At 44.9% G+C, this 17,680-nt stretch overlaps 1 protein-coding gene across 1 annotated transcript in view; it reads right to left on the bottom strand.

Annotated features, from left to right (window-relative positions):
* Positions 1-5,525, bottom strand: part of SND1 (staphylococcal nuclease and tudor domain containing 1) — a 422,591-nt gene extending 417,066 nt beyond the window's left edge. The window contains exon 1 of the mRNA XM_055590844.1: positions 5,197-5,525. Within this exon, the coding sequence (XP_055446819.1) occupies positions 5,197-5,274 (78 nt within the window). The 5' untranslated portion in view covers positions 5,275-5,525. The remainder of the gene's footprint in view (positions 1-5,196) is intronic.
* Between the last annotated feature and the right edge of the window lie 12,155 nt (positions 5,526-17,680).

Genomic DNA, 17,680 nt, shown 5'->3' with positions numbered 1-17,680 from the left:
TATTTATCCTGTAGACTTAATGTCTGCTACTGATCTGACCAGGGCTTCCTGGCAGGCTACAGTCCATGTGGTTACAAGAGTCAGACACGACTGAGTAATGAAACAACAACTTATCTCACCAGGAGACCAGAACCACCTCCACCTCTGCTGCCTTTCTGCCTTTTCTTACCCTAAAACACGTACATTAACAGCTCAGGTTAAACCCATACCATGTATGTGGAACACTGAACTTCAAGAAATTGAAAAGCTACTGTAAATATTCTGAAGATAATCAAATCACCAATGGATATCTACGATCTTTGCACATGCAATTCCCTCTGCCAGGAACTCTTCCTGTGTCTGGTTCTTTCATGTCCATCAGACCTCAGCTGAAGGAAGCCTTCCAATCTAAATGAGCCACCCCTTCCCTTACTCCCAACTACTCAGTCCCATTCCCCTACTGGAAATCGCTCTCATATGCTTATTTCTTATGTACTTGTCTGTCTCCTCCATAAACTGGAAGGGCAGGGATATGATTTACTTTCTCACCACTGCTTCTCCAATACACAGGCAGTGCTTGACACAGATGATCAATAAAACTCGTTGGAGAAAGGAAATATGATTGCTCATCATCTCTATCATTAGTTAGTACATGGCAGTGGCCACTGTTAGCATGACTAGAGCCAAATGTATGCTTCTTTTTCAAACTGGAAAAGTGACAGGAAGTCTTTAAGACAGAACAAAAATTTAGTGCTCTTTTATTTACAATTTTGATTGAAAGCTACCATGCTAACCTGCAGGCTTCCCTGTGGCTCAGCTGGTAAAGAATCCACCTGCAATGCGGCAGACCTGGGCTGGATCCTTGGGTTGGGAAGATCCCCTGGAGAAGGGAAAGGCTACCCACTCCAGGATTCCGGCCTGGAGAATTCCATGGACTGTACAGTCCATGGGGTCACAAAGAGTCAGACATGATTGAGCGACTTTCACTCACTCACTCATGCTCACCTGCTGGGAGGTAGACAATTTTAAGACTAGAGGGAAAAGTCTTCCATCCTATTCCATCAACTGCTTTGCAAATGTGTGCTCAGTCACTAAGTTGTGTCCAACTCTTTGCGATACCACGGACTGTAGCCCACCAGGCTCCTCTGTCCATGGGATTTCCCAGGCAAGAATACTGGAGTGGGTGGCCATTTCCTTCTCCAGGGGATCTTCCTGACCCAGCAATTGAATCTGTGTCTCGTGCATTGGCAGGCAGATTCTTTACCACTAAGCCACCTGGGAATCTTTGCAAATGGCCCTAGTAAAATACTGTTATTCACCTACCTTGTCCCTTTGAGTGGTAGAATAAGGGTATTTTAAGTAGCTTAGGAAAGGTGTTTTTCTTTCACAGTCTGCCTGAGCTAAGTGCACACAGGAAGAAGGAGCAGATCAGCAGACTACTACTCTGTCCTCACTATGCTCTGAAGACACATACTTCTTAGCTCAGAAATCTAGAAACACTTAGCTGTAATGATCTAAATTACAGACAGCAATTCCTACAAGCTGTACACTGGAGAAATTCCCACTAACCTCCTCACCAGAAAGCCTACAGCCGGCTTTCCAACAGCCTGGCAGCACAATTCCTATTAGGGGAGGAAGTTACAGCCATCTCCTTCTTTAGGTGCCCCGGAACTTAAGTCATCTAGTGAGGATCATTGTTCTAACCATAAAGCCAAAGATTAGCAGAGGGATTCCTTGCCCTTTCAAATGGGATGGGGTGAAATGGGAATTGGGATTTGGCCTTCCACACCATAAAGAGGATGAGATAGGCTGCTGCCATGGCTGCTTCTGATGAGCACCAAAGATTCAAGAACTGCAGCAGATTCACTCTGCTGTGCGCTCCTTCTTGAAAACACATGCAGACATAAGATAGGAGAGTTAAAGACTTCAAAAAGGGCTCTGTCCCCCAAGACAGAAATAAATGGGGTCAGCAAAACCAGAGAAAATTGCCATCTCTAAGTAGCTGCTAAGTGGGGTAACTGAATTTCACATTCACTACCCCGGAGACTTCTCCCAACTTCTATTTAACATGGCTGACAATATTCTGAGACAGCTAAAGAAAGTCTAACAAATTACCCAAGAAACCCAGAGATAGAATCCTCCAGGGTTTCGAGAAAAGATCTGATGTGACACAGACATTTACTTTCCCAGGTTCTATTTCACCTGCCCACACACTTGCCAGTCTTATCCCAATTCAAAAAATATATAAATCCACCTTCAGCTTTTCCATCATCCTCACTGCCTTCTCAGTAACAGAAGAGCCTCACAATGATTGTGTCAACCCACTGCCCACTTCCTCCAATATATTCCAGAACCAACTCTGTCCCTTGGCTCCTACTGTCAACAGCAGACACAGCCCCTACCATCATTTTAAAAAATTGGTCAAATGCAAACATTTTTTTACTACTTGAGTCCCAAGTTCTTTCTGCTTCAACCTTATAAAAAGGAACACAGGACTTCCTAAGATGGCAAGGCAGAGACCAGAAGAAACATGCAGCTTCCATCACCTTATAACCCATTCTTTACCCAAAAGAGGAAGAATGAGTATTCCTCTTCATTGCAGCAAACTTCAACCCAAGACCACTTCGGACCTTCAGCTCAGCCTGAGTCCAGACAAAACTGGAGGGCTCAGCCTGAAAGGCCCACGTCTGGTTGGTCAGTTTCTGCCCCTCAACCCAAAGGCAGAAAAGCAGTCACTGATAATTACTCTTTTCCTAGTCATCAAACTATTTCCTCCTCACCTCCCTCTGTCATAGAGCTCCATCTTCCCTCGCAGAGTTCTTACGAAGCAGTTCCTGGTACCACTGGAAACAATTACTCTCCAGGAAAATACAACTTCGCTAAGCAGAAGAGCTTCACACACAGCCATTTGCCAGGGGTCAATTTTTCATTCCAGACAGGCTTCGAAGCCTGGCACAAATCTGCCAGTGGCTCCGCACTTCACCCAGCTTCCCTCCCCTAATCTCTGCCTGGAACTCACCCACCCACCCCTTTGCAGCTTGAAAACAGAAAAACAGCAGTACAGGCAACTCTTAACACCTTCTTCAAAGTCTGCTCCCACCCTAATGTGTCTTCACACCACATTACTTTGCTTATGGTAAGGACTATAAGCACCAAATAAAGTCTCTTACTGCAACAGCAGCTCCCAGACAAGACAGGAGTAACATCTAATCTCTCCTAGGCTCAATTACAGTCAGCTTCACTTTCCTGCAATTTTGTGGCCATGCATCACTGGCCCTGCCCTCTGTTAAAATCATTGCCTGGAGTCAGAGTCATCAAACCACAAATGTTTTGAAAAGCCTGTGCTTTGGCCAACAGGGTCTGGGTTCAAGTCCCAGCTCTGCCTCTCATTACCGATTAAAAAGGACCTGTCCTGGGGTAAACTATTCTTTTGAAACCTCAGATTACATATCCGTAAAAATGTAGCCAATGATCCTATCCACTTGTTCAGTACTATAAATGAGATAACACAAACAGAAAACTCAGCACAAGACATGAGCCTTAATAAACAAGTTACTATTGATATTCAGTATCCATGGGGGTAATCTGCAGACAGGTATGGTCACCCCATTGGAATCCAAATGCCCTGGAAACTTCCAGCATTTGTAGAAGCAAAAATATAGTCAGCCCCTTTCCACTCCCACTCTACAAGTAAGAGGGGCCTTTAAGAAAAATTCAAGCCTTAGCAAAGGAACAAAACTCAGACGAGATTCACCGGGTGCTGGCCATCCCACTACCAGACCACCGAGCACTGCTCTGTCCCTACGGTGAAGGGAAGATAAGTGCAAATGGAAAAGCTAATTTAAGAGGAGCCACTTCAGGATAACCCTTTCATAGGTCAGGTCAATATTTCAGAGAGGTGAAACTATGTGGACCCTGGAAATTCCCTCCTCACTCAATTTCTGATAAATTCTGGCTCTCCCTTTATGTATAAATAAGTGGGAAACGCACTACTGAAAAGCCTAAGAATCTCAGTTGGAGGCAGAATACTGCCTAAGAAGTGACTATGTGAATATCGGGGTGGGGGGTGGGGAATCTTAAAATCTAATTCATGCATAAGCTGAGAAACATTATAATCCTGTGACAGACAATGAGCCAAGAAAACAATCTTTTTCAAACTTTCTACAACTATAAAAGGCTGCAGAGCTTTGGGACAAAGTGTCATAAAGAATATTACCAGATGGAAAAGTCAGAATTGCGGCCTGAAAGGAAATCTATAAGCCTGCGGCCATCACAACCAGAAATTCTGGTAACAACGAAAAAATGTCAGTTTCCAATCCCGGGGAATGTTGAGGGGAGGTCAACAGAGGGGACAATTGATCAAGAGAATTTATATTACAAAATTATGACGGGGGTTAATTTTTAATGAAACTTGCAAGGTTTTAAATTCACCATTCAAGGATGTAGAGGGTGAGGGGACATATAATCAGGCAGAATTTACAGTAACAGCAGGGGGCTGGGAATCAGAACATTTAGGCTCCAGTCCTGGCTCCAACCCAAACCACCATGTGACCTTAGGCAAGTCACTTGTCCTCTTCAAAGTTGTCTCATCCGTAGTGAGGGAACAACAAGGATAGCTAAGATTCCTACCGGCCTAAGGCTCTGAGAGCCAAAGAGAGGGGGAGCACAGATATGAAGAGCTCTCAGGACTACTGACTTGACGCAAGAGGTGGAGGGAAAAAGACGGGAAATGAGGGCCAGAGAGCGAGAAAACTCGGCGTAACTGAGCGTCGGTGGAAACATAACAGCTTCAAGAAGGCCAAGTACTCCAAGAGTTCCTTGGAAGAGCGGACGTTAGGATCTACGAAAAACTGCAAACTACTCAGCATATGCCAAAATGGACTGAAGGACGGTGAATCGGAGGACTGATACCAACAAATCCCCGTTAACTAATCAGTAATCGATCTGTCCCGGTAAAAAGCCAGGAGACTTGAGTCCCGCGATCACGGAAATCACTGTGACCCCCTAATGCCAGGGTGTCCCGGAGGCAAAGTACCGAAGGGGAGTCCGTGTCGACTTGCGTCTAGGGAGGGGATTCCGAGATCGGGTGAAAGTGAGGAAGGGGCAGAGGAAAGAGGATCTGGGAGACACTGCAAGCTGTCGGTAGGGGAAGGAGCCAGCGCCAGACTCCCGCACGGTGGCGGCCAGTGGGATCGGTGTCCCGGGCCCCGCTCTCACCATCTTGACGATGCCCCGTTGCACGGTGGGGACCGCGGGTCCCCCGGAGGAGCCGCCGCTCTGCGCGGAGGAGGCCATGTGTAGCGATGGAAAACCAGCGATTAAGGCGGTGGCCCGCTAGGACGTGTCAATGTGGGTGTCGGTGTTGGTGAGAGGCCGCCACGGAGAGGAGCGGGCGGGCGACCAGCTGTGGGCGATGGACGGGACGGACGCGCTGGGCGCTCACTGGAGCAGCAGCAGGACTGGGAGCGAAAGAGACGCGATCTCCACCACCGCCACACGTTCTACTCGCCGCGCAAGCGTGCCAGAGCGCCACCGCCCTCCGGCCAATTAGAGCCCAGAACCCGCTGGACCCCAAGCCAATAGGCACCCTGCTTGCGAAGCCCCGCCCCTTAGTCTCAAAACCGGTCGAGCGCTTCAGGAAGCGCTGAAAGAGCTGATTTGCAGTGATGGGCTAAGTATGAGGCGGGACTTCCGGGGCAGTGGTAGTAGGTAGTGTCGGGAGGTGTAGTGGAAAGGAAAGGACACGTCAGCATCTGGCCGCGGGGCGCAGTGGGCCCTGGGAGCCCCAGGGGCGGGGTCAGCTTCGCCCTCCGGTCTGGCCCCGCCCATTACGCCCCGCCCCGCGGGCGGCTGGGGAGCCCACGTGGACGTCAGCTTTCCCGGAGGGCGCACCCAGGTTCGCTAGCGCGAGCTGGGAACGCCAGACAGCGAGGCCAAATTCTGGAGGGATCTCAGTTCTGGTGCACAGCGACTTCCGACATTTTACCTCAGCTAAAAGTGTGGGGAGAACTTGGAAACGTCTAAACGGCGTGAAACCAACCCGTGTTGGCCTTGACACCGAATGTGACCGAACGACCTCCCGGTAGTCGGGAATATATCTCGCTCGTGTTTGTGTCGCCGGTGTCTCACACATGTTAGGCTCTCGATTAATGTTTTTTGGTGAAAGGAATAAAATCTCCCTTACGGGGTTCTATGTCTTATGCGCCAGTGAAGTTACGGAAAGCTTTGCTAACAAGTTCTCAGTCGACCGAGTGAAGAAGAGCTACGCTGCCTCCAACCACCGGAACCCACCCCTTTACCTAGCCCTAGTCTTTTGCATAGAGATTGGGGAGAGGAAGGCGCAGAGCAAAGGCATATACATGTTTACCTGAATGTTGAGAGACGAATAATATTCGTCGAGTGCCAACTATGAGGGGACAAGAACCTTACTTTCATGCCAGTTAATCTTGAAACTTATTCCTACGTTGAGGACAGTTCTCCCTTATACTCTTGAGAAGAGGTGATTCTCCCACACTTCACCTATCCCAGAGTCCAGTTTTGGAGTCAGCATCTTCCTAGATCCCTAGTGCTCCTTCCGTGCCATTAATTTGCCATCGTCTTCAAAAAAACAAAAAAAAAAACTTTGTGCAGCTCATTCCACCTGATATAGCACTCTCCATCTCACTAGGCTTCCTGTCCTCTTTGCCCCAGTGTCACCTTGTCATTCACTGCAACTGACACCCGGTGCACACTCTTCTCTGCCCAGTGATCGTGAATGACTTCCACATTTATGCACCTGATTTATCCAGTACCCTGGCCTCCAAACTCCTTGACCTTATCTTCACTGAGTTGGATCTCTGCATCTATTTAGCTACATAGCTGAAACTGTAACTTCAAACACTCCCATCTCTGATGGTAATTGCTATCCTTTTTCCCTTCTCACTCAGTTACTTCTTATACTCTGTATTAGTTTTATCTCATAGCTCTTGTCAGGAATCTCAGCAGAGTTTAGCTGGGTTTAGCTGGGTGCCTTTGCTACAAGTTCCCTCAAGGGACTACAATCATGGTGTCAACACAAGCTGTGGTCTTATCTGAAGGTCCCTTATCTGACAAAGGGAGGATCTGACTTTAAGATCACTCAGGCAGTTGTTGACAGGATTCACGCCCTCATTTCCTTGCTATGTGGGTCTCTGCATAGGGCACAGACCATGGTAACTGGTTTGCATCAGAGCCAATGAGTGAGAGAGCATAGAGGACAGGAAGAGTCTTTTTGAAACTAATCTCGGAAGTAACATCCCATCACCTTCTGTTTGTTAGATGAGTCACTAGGTCCAGCTCACTCTCAAAAGGAGAAGACTGCTCCAGGGCATAAATACCATGAGGTAGGCTCACTGGGGTTCATCTTAGAGGCTACATATCACACACTGTTCTTTAAGTAGAATTCAAAGACCCTAAATGTCTCTTCTTTTGACCTAACCTCACAGCTTGTGGAATCTTAGTTCCCCAACTAGGGGTTGAACCCAGGCTCTGGCAGTGAAAGCACAGAGTCCTAACCACTAGACTACCAAGGAATTCCCCTCTATCCTCATTATATCAGCTCTTTTCTGCTCTCTTCTGGTCCCTTGGGTGGTCTCCATTGTTTTTGCCCCTCTCCTACCAGTATCCTCATCTCTAATCCCCATTGTCTTCTATTGAACTCAGCTGTCAAAACTCCAATTCTAGATCTCTCTGTCTTCTCCAAACCTACCACTTAACTAGAACAAACATGCAGGTTATTACCATAGTGAATTCATAGGTCCTCATGCATTGCTGGGAATTTTTTCTGTTTCCTCAGTCACGTTGGTCTCCACCTCCATGAGTCTGATCTGTTGTTGTTGTTGTTGAATTAAGACTTAATTTTTTTAGAGGAGTTTTAGGTTCACAGCACTATTGAGAGGAAAGTACAGAGATTTTTCATGTATCCCCTGCCCCCCACATGTGCTCCCTAATTATCAACGTCCCACAAGAGAAGTACATTTGTTACAGTCGATGAACCTCATTGACACATCATAATCACTCCAAGTCCATAGTTTACATTATTAGGGTTCACTCTTGGTGTTGTATATTCTGTGAGTTTGGACAGATGTATAATGGACATCCATCCATCCCTCCATCAGTATAGTATCATACACAGTATTTTCCATGCCATAAAAAATCCCTGGGTCTGTTTTAAACCTTCTCTGTTTTCCTCTTAACTTCGACTCCACTGTCTCCCACACTCTCTAACAGTGATAAGGCCTCCTACTTCGAAGAGATAATAAAAACCATCAAGAACTCCCTATGTTTCCCACCACAAACTCTAATTTTGCTTCTTATTATTCTCTGTATCTCTCTTGTTACAAAGAAAAAACTTTCTACTGCTTAGGCTAAACTCTCCATCTTTGTCCTGCATCCACCCCCTCCACTTTCTCAAGGGTTCTCAGATAATTCCCTCTCCTGATTTCACAGCCTCTCAGGTTATCCTGGATTCTTCTCATTAATATTTAAATATTCTCAAATGTCTAGCATAATGAAAATTAATTTTTTCCTTTAATCCACCTCCCTCTCCAGATAGCTCTCTTCCCTTCATAGGCAAATCTTCTTGGTGAAATTCCTACACCCCTCCTTTTTTTGACTGTGCTATTCAGCATGCGGGATCTTAGTTCCAATGCCCCCTGCAATGAAAACAGGGAGTCTTAACACTGAACCACCAGGGAAGTCCCTGAAATTCTTTGTGTTTGTGGCCTCCACATCCTCACCCTGCATTCACTCCTCCAGCTCCTGCACTCTAACTACTGTTCTTATCAGTTTACTGAAACTTTCTCTCCAAGGTCACTACCGAATTCCTTGTGACTATATTCAATGGACATTTTTCACATTTGGTGGTCACTTTGCTGAACTCTCCATACCGTTTGACACTGTACTGCTCAAAATGTCTCTTTCCTTCCCATGTTCCCTATATTCCTCCCATCTCTTTACTGTTCCTCCTAATTGCCATTATAAGTGACTCTCCTTTTACCTACTCATTAATACTGGCGTTCCTCTGCTTTCTTCTCAAAATATCTTCTTTTCTAGTTCAAAACATTCTTCCTAAGACATCTAATCCATTCCCATGGTTGTATGCTAATGAGTCCCAAATATATAACTCCTGTTCAGATAACTCTCTTGAGACTTCCTTGGTGGTCCAGTGGTGAACACTCCAAGCTTCCAACACAGCAGGTGCATGTTCTATCCCTAGTCGGGGAACTAAGATTCCACATGCTACACAGTGCAACCAGAAAATAAAAAATTTAGTAATAATAACTCTCAAGGAAAGTTATGACCAACCTAGACATCATATTGAAAAGCAGAGACATTACTTTGCCAACAAAGGTCCGTCTAGTCAAGGCTATGGTTTTTCCAGTGGCCATGTGTGGATGTGAGAGTTGGACTGTGAAGAAAGCTGAGCGCCAAAGAATTGATGATTTTGAACTGTGGTGTTGGAGAAGACTCTTGAGAGTCCCTTGGACTGCAAGGAGATCCAACCAGTCCATCCTAAAGGAGGTCAGTCCTGGATGTTCATTGGAAGGACTGATGTTGAAGCTGAAACTCCAATACTTTGGCCACCTGATGCAAAGAGCTGACTCATTTGAAAAGGCCCTGATGCTGGGAAAGATTGAAGGCAGGAGGAGAAGGGGACGACAGAGGATGAGATGGTTAGATGGCATCACTGACTCAATGGACATGGATTTGGGTGGACTCCATGGCAGTTGGTGATGGACAGGGAGGCTTGGCATGCTGCGGTTCATGGGGTCGCAAAGAGTTGGACACGACTGAGCGACTGAACTGAACTGAACTGAGCTTCAGACCCATATGTACAATGATACTCTGAATATCTGCCCATGGCTGTTACGTTAGGAATTCAAATTCAACCTGTCTCACTAGCAACTCCTTATCTTTTCTCCCAAGTCTGATCTTCCCTAGTATATGTTTCAGCCCAAACAATGACTCAAAAAGCTACCTAGTCACAAGCCAGAAATCTCGAGATCTCTATGACTCCTCCCTCTACCTCATTCCTTAATTCTTAGTCAATCTCAGAAATCTGTTAGGTCTTCAGCAGCACATTTTAGCACAAAAGGAGCCCTGCCTAGAGCACGACTGCCTGGGTTCAATCCCAACACTGTATAACCTTGAGCAGATTATTCCATGGATTCCTCCTCTATAAAATAAAGATGTTAATAGGACTGGCCTCGTAGGTTTATTCTGGTTTTGAGGATTGTATGTGTTAGTGTATGCTGGATGCATAGAACAATTCCTGGATATATGTGTTAAATTTGCTGTGATTATTATTATGTATCTGCTATTGCTTCAGCCTGGCACATTTTCACCTGGATCACTGCACTAGGCTTTTACTAGAGCTCTCTGACACCAGCCTGCCTTTACTTACAGCCCTCCCATTCTTTCTGCTACAGCTGAAGCCATATTTCTAAAATGCAGGTCTGATCATGTCTTTCTACTCCCTAAGCCCCTCCCATGATTTCTCTGCAGCTCTTCTCTCAGCTCTACCCTTCCACAGTCTGCCCAGGACAGGTGAACTTGGTTTTGACTTTTCAAGATGGCACTCCTTGGCTCCAGGCCTTTGTGCCTACTTTTATGTCTGTCTGGAGCGCTTTTCCCACCCCTCTTTGCTCCTTTCCACCCCTACTTGCTTCACCTGGTTGTCATTTCCCCATCCTTCAACTCCCCACTTGAAAACCAGAATGCAATCCTTGGAAGGCATTGACAGGAATGCCATTCCTCTGGGCAGTATTAGTTTTGTCTTTTCTCCTACATTTGACCTGTTAGAGCACTTATAAGATTGTAGTATAACTGTCTCTTTCCCCTCAAAAATGTCATCGGACTGTGTCTGATATACTTACAGTGGAATTCCCAGCCCAATGCCTGGTGCTTTTCAATTCAGTTCAGTTCAGTCACTCAGTCGTGTCCAACTCTTTGCGACCCCATGGACTGCAGCATGCCAGGCCTCCCTGTCCATCACCAACTCCCGGAGCTTGCTCAAACTCATGTCCATCGAGTCGGTGATGCCATCCAACGATTTCATCCTCTGTCGTCCCCTTCTCCTCCTGCCTTCAATCTTTCCCAGCATCAGGGTCTTTTCAAATGAGTCAGCTCTTTGCATCAGATGGCCAAAGTATTGGAGTTTCAGCTTCAGCATCAGCCCTTCCAATGAGTATTCAGGACTGATCTCCTTTAGGATTGACAGGTTTGATCTCCTTGCAGTCCAAGGGACTCTCAAGAGTCTTCTCCAACACCACAGTTCAAAAGCATCAATTCTTCAGCACTCAGCTTTCTATATAGTCCAACTCTGCAGTAAATATAAGTAAATATCTGTGGATAAATTAAGGACTGAAAAGTACTATCATATTCATTTCACTGATAAGGAACTGAAAGAAAGAAAGTGAAGTCGCTCAGTTATGTCCGACTCTTTGTGACCCCTTGGACTGTAGCCTACCAGGCTCCTCCATCCATGGAATTTTCCAGGCAAGAGTACTGGAGTGGGTTGCCATTTCCTTCTCCAGGGAATCTTCCCGACCCTGGGATCGAACCCGGGTCTCCCGCATTACAGGCAGATGCTTTACCATCTGAACCACAAGGGAAGCTCCAGGACTCAAATAAGATGTCTCTTGCAGATCACGGGGCTAGAGAAGTGGTAGACAAGGGATTTTTCTTTTTTTTTTTTTAACTCTCCTGAATCTTGTTTGCACCATGCAGGATCATCAGTCTTTAGTTGTGGCATAAGAACTCTTAGCTGCAGCATGTGGGATCTAGATTCCAGATCTAGACTATGGGTTGAACCTGGGCCCCTTGCATTGGGATTACTGAGTCTTAGCCACTGGACCACCAGGGAAGGGATTTGACACTAGTTCTTGTGACTCTGAAGCTCATGTTCACTCTACCGATACAGGATGGTGACTTCAAAAGTCTTAAAGGTGACTGCTGTGTGGTGGAGAACACATACACACATAGACTCACACACAGAGAATCTTGAGATAGACAAGATTCATGTAAACAAACAAAAACCCTATTGCCTGTATTCCTTTGAGAGTAAATTTGGGAAATATATCCCTGGTAGTAATGATAGCCAAAATATATTGAGCACTAAACACTAAACAGGGTGTGTGTTAAATGTTTTTCCCTACATTGCATAATTTAATCCTTAGAACAATGCTATGAAATAGTGTAATCAATCCCTTTCAACAAAAGAGGACATTAATGTTCAGAGAAGCTGAGTGAACCAACTCTAAGTCAATAGGTAATAAAGGATGGAGTCAAGATTGAACCCTGAAATTTATGACCCTAGTCTGCTCTAACTGTTTGGCTAGCCTGCTTCTAGGGGGGCCAAACCTGCCCCCTCATCCTGGATCTGCACCTGTAGGGTCCAGAGGTTTCAAAGAAAACATTTTCAACTCTCCAGTAAGCTTCCTTTGGGTAAACGGGAGAAAACTCAACACTGGAGTAACTTCCTGCCTCTGTTCTTCCAAGCTCTCCTCAGACTTCAACCCACCCTCCATACTGTTTATTTGCTGTTCTTTCTAAAATGAACATTTCAATCACGTAGACTCCCTCCTTAACTTCACAGAGTTTCCCCTTCTGCTTCAGACAGACTTTCAACTCCTTAGCATAGCAATGAGGCCCTCACCATCTGGCCCTGACCTACTTTTTCTTCCCCTCTCTCCTCCTCTCTTCCCTTCTTCCTTCTCCTTCTTTTTAAAGTTTGTTACAGATAAACTTGTGTTTCCCCATATTCGTAGGTTGAAGCCCAAATCCCCTTATTGTTTTTGTCAATAGGGCCTTTATGGAGATAATTCAAGTTAAATGAGGTCAGAAGAGTGGTTCCCTCGTCCAATAGAATGGTGTCCTTATAAGAACAGGAAGAGAAATAGATCTCTCTCTCTCTCTCTCTCCCCCTGTAGGTAGGTACACAGAAGAAAGGCCATGTGAAGACAGAGCAAGAAGCTGGCTATTTGCAAACCAGAAAGAGAAATCTCACTGGAATCCAACCCTGGCACCTTAATCTTGGACTTCCAGCCTCTGGAACATTGAGAAAATAAATTTCTGTTTCTCTAGTCACCCAGTCTGTGGTATCTTATTATGACAGCCTGAACTGACTAATATAATGTTTTACCATGTGTGTGTGCTCAGTCATGTCCAACTCTTTGTGACCCTATGGACTGTAGCTGGGAAGGCTCCTCTGTCCATGGGATTTTCCAGGCAAGAATAGTGGAGGGGGTTGCTATTTCCTTCTGCAGGGGATCTTCTGGACCAATGATCAAACCCGCGTCTCCTGCATTGGCAGGTGGATTCTTTACCACTGAGCCACCTGGGAGGCCACAGTATTTTACTATATGTTTATCTAAAAGAAAACTTCACAAACCCAAGTTGTCTGGGTTAGCCAAGGCCAAAAGAAATTTCTACAGTGATGGACACTCTATATATGTTCTGTCCCACACAGTAACCATCAACCACATGAGGTCAGTGAGCACTTGAAATGTGGCCACTGCAACTGAGGAACTGGATGTTTAATGTTATTTAATTTTAATTAATTTAAATTAAGTTTAAATAGCCACCCAAGGCTAGTGATGAATATATCACACAGCACGAGTCTAGGCGATTAAACTTGACTCCTGCTGTCATATCCGATATCAGACTCTTCTATGTAGGTTTTTAAGTTATTTCTCTATGCCTCATGTAAACCAAACTTGATTAAAATGTATGACAGCATAAAGCATTTTTTTTAATCTTAAGAAGCAACGAAAAATTTATAACATTAGAAGTAGAACTCAAATTCTATTTTAAAAAGAAAGAAAAGGGAAAGAATGTATCCAGTGTTTGGACTTAGATATTATTTCTCAGACCTCACAGAGCAGAACAAAATTCATATCAATCCAAGAAAGATAGTGGGCTCTTTCCAATTTTCCCTATCTATATAGTAAGTCAATTTATAATAAAGGATTTGTAAAGGTGTAATAAGCGTGTATACAACCATGTGATTTGGCCAATGGTTATAAACTTTTGGTTAATGGATCAACTTTGCAACTTGTCTTATTGTCATTTAATAGCGTGACCGACCTTCATCTCATTCTCCCCAAAGCTATTAATCAATGTCTCTGAATTCTCAGTAGCCTCAGATAATTGTATATCGATTTACTCCTGCTACAGCCATTGGCCTTAACTAGTGTCCAGTTGTGTCACCTTGGACCCTGCCTGCCACCTTCAAGTCTCTAAGAAAAAAGGCATAAAGAAAGCTCCAGCCAGTGGTACCACCTTTATCACAAGGTAGCATGCCTTCAGAAGACAGAATGGGTCTCTATAGAAGCAGTGACCCCAGGATTGAAGATGTGGCCCTTCCCAGGGAAGGCAGTGGCCTGGAAGAGCCAGAAACTGATCCAAACTAAGTAAGGCTGGGTCTCTGGGTTCGCATGGCCCCGCTAGGATAGCCAGTGTCAGCTGTCAAAGCTGAGGGGTCAGAGCTACAAAGAAGAAGCAGAGCAAGAGGTCAGGATGTGGATGAGTGGTGACGGTGGGGAATGCCGGGGCAAGGTGAGCAGTGGGAAACGGATAGAGGGTCGCTGGAATGCAGGGGGTGGGGCGGCCAGCGTTCAGTGAGCAGAGCCCAAGTCAACAGGTCATCTGCTGGTAGTGAAAGGATAGGGGTGAAGCTAAGGCAAGAGACCAGAGTTCAACTGACACCTTAAAAGGGCACCCCATGTACTAACAGGGGGACTTCAGGATGGTCCAGGCATTTTTCTCAGGCACCCTTTTCTGGACCTCCTCCAGCTTAATGCACCCAAGGGACTGCTGTTTCAGGTGAAATAACACCCTATTTCAGCCACATTCCACACAAAGCCACAGAGACATCAAAACCCAGAAAATCTCTTTTTCTTCTTCATCCTAACTCTTTGTTTTATGTATTCGTGAATGATGTAAATACCAATGAGAAACGATTTTATGAGAAGGCAAGATAACTCTTTATTTTATACCCTTTGGTTCGGTGGAAAGCAGTTTGCTTTTTTAAAGAGCACTTCAGAGGATAGGATGTTACTTTATACTGCAATGGAAATGGCCTAAACAGCCACAGAGTTATGTGATGTTTCTTCTAAAAAAAAGTCTCTTTCCCAATATAAAGCATTTGAGCTGTTTCCCTCTGCCTGCCCCTTCAACAGGAACAAAATAGACAAAATCTCTGCCTTTTGGAAGCTTACATTTTATTTTTTTAATTGATTTATTGCTTTATTTTGAGGGCAACCTTACATTTTAATATCAGAAACTCAGAATGGGATCATTATGATGGCTGAACATTTGGATTAGAGATACTTACAACCAAGGCAGAAATAAAAAAAGATACATTAGGCTGTATAATTTTCACTGTCTGATCAAAGAAAGTATATGATTTTATGGGAAGAGACAAACTTTTACTTTGACACTGAGTTCTAGAAAATTGTCATTACATGACTATGAAATGAACAATGAGTAATATAATGGGCAGTATTTGCAGTAGAATTTTATAAGAGATGCAGAAACATGACTTTTTCTTATTAAAAGGTCACATCAAACCTAAAGGAATACTGCTGCTGCTGCTGCTAAGTCGCTTCAGTTGTGTCCGACTCTGTGTGACCCCATAGACGGCCTCCCACCAGGTTCCCCTGTCCCTGGGATTCTCCAGGCAAGAACACTGGGGTGGTGGCCATTTCCTTCTCCAATGCAGGGAAGTGAAAAGTGAAAGTGAAGTCGCTCAGTCGTGTCCGACTCTTAGGGACCTCATGGACTGCAGCCTACCAAGCTCCTCCATCCATGGGATTTTCCAGGCAAGAGCACTGGAGTGGGGTGCCATATTGGATGGTAACTCAGTGAAAGTTTCTGTGGTAGAAAACAGTAATCATTATAAAGAAAAAAAATCTGCTTAAAAAAAGAGGGGTCAAAATACCTAATTCTTGGGAATTCCGTGGTGTTCCAGTGGTTAGAACTTGGTGCTCTCACTGCTGAGGTCCCATGTTCAATCCCTGGTTGGGGAACTAAGTTCTGCAAGCTATGCTGCTGTTGCTAAGTCACGTCAGTTGTGTCCGACTCTGTGTGACCCCATAGATGGCAGCCTACCAGGCTCCCCCGGCCCTGGGAATCTCCAGGCAAGAATACTGGAGTGGGTTGCCATTTCCTTCTCCAATGTATGAAAGTGAAAAGTGAAAGTGAAGTCGCTCAGTTGTGTCCAACTCAGCGACCCCATGGACTGAAGCCTACCGGGCTCCTCCATCCATGGGATTTTCCAGGCAAGAGTACTGGAGAGGGTTGCCATTGTCTTCTCCGAAGCAAGCTGTACAATACAGCCAAAAAAACCCCCACTAAGGGAAAATACTTCATTATTTCCTCCAAGGTACTGATAGTCAACCAAAACAGTTAAGAAAAGGGAAAGGAAGATCTTCTAAATAGGTCAAGTGTGAGAATGATATTTAGGTATTCCCTAGCCTACACCATTTTGGTGAGGGAAGTCCTACAGAGAGGCTCTAAAATTGGAATCAAGGAATCAATAAACTTGACATGATCCTGACCCTTTACTGAACCCTCCTAATAGCAGTGTACTTTGGTTCAGGGTGTACAGAGAACCATCTGGAGTATAGAGAACAGTCTGGAATACTCTAAAATTGCTCAGAACTTTTGAACTGGCAATTCCACTTTGGGAAATCCCAAGGAAAAAATGGTGAAGGACGGGAGATGGTGAAGGACAGGAAAACCTGATGTGCTGCAGTCCATGGGGTCACAAAGAGTCGGACACAACTGAGCAGCTGAACAACAAGGAAAAAAATGTCCTGGGGCAGGGTGGGAGGAGTCCACAGCAAGTATTGTGTTAAAAGGTCCAGAGGAAGTGCTCTGGAATGTGTTTGCCAAGGTATGAATTGTTGTGGAAGCTGTACTTAGTGAAACTTGCAAGTTTACTTAACATAAGTCTCAGTTTTATCATCTGTAAAAATGGGAATAAAAGTCATGCCTGTCTCATTAATCATTAGGCTGGTGTGAGAAGATGAATGAAAAGATCTATTTACAAGGTCTAGGATCTAGGACTCTTGCCTGGAAAATTCCATGGGCGGAGGAGCCTGGTGGGCTGCAGTCCATGGGGTCGCTAAGAGTCAGACACGACTGAGCAACTTCACTTTCACTTTTCACTTTCATGCATTGGAGAAAGAAATGGCAACCCACTCCAGTGTTTTTGCCTGGAGAATCCCAGGGACGGGGGAGCCTGGTGGGCTGCCGTCTATGGGGTCACACAGAGTCGGACACGACTGAAGCGACTTAGCAGCAGCAGGATCTAGGGAGTTCTTAGATTTTTTTTTTGTTGTTGTCACCTCATGTGGCATGCAGGATCTTCCCCAACCAGAGATAAAACCCAGGCCCCTGCATTGGGAGCACAGTCTTAACCACTGTACCACCAGGGAATTATTAATAAGGTTAGTGATAACAACGATGATCTAGAGCATTTGAAGCTACTCATAGTCTGAACAATATGAAAATAGCTAAAAAACCTTATGATTTGTAAACAATGAAATACCATGTAGCTTTAAAAATGACATGTATGTAAACTACCTTTATAGCACAGCATAAAAACCAGGACACAAATAGTTTTGCATGTTGATTATAACAAAGTAGGAAGACATGTGTACATTAAAAAGGAACT

Source organism: Bubalus kerabau, chromosome 8 (assembly GCF_029407905.1).
Source record: "Bubalus kerabau isolate K-KA32 ecotype Philippines breed swamp buffalo chromosome 8, PCC_UOA_SB_1v2, whole genome shotgun sequence".
Classification (NCBI taxonomy): domain Eukaryota; kingdom Metazoa; phylum Chordata; class Mammalia; order Artiodactyla; family Bovidae; genus Bubalus; species Bubalus kerabau.
This window is presented reverse-complemented; position numbering and strand designations above follow the sequence as displayed.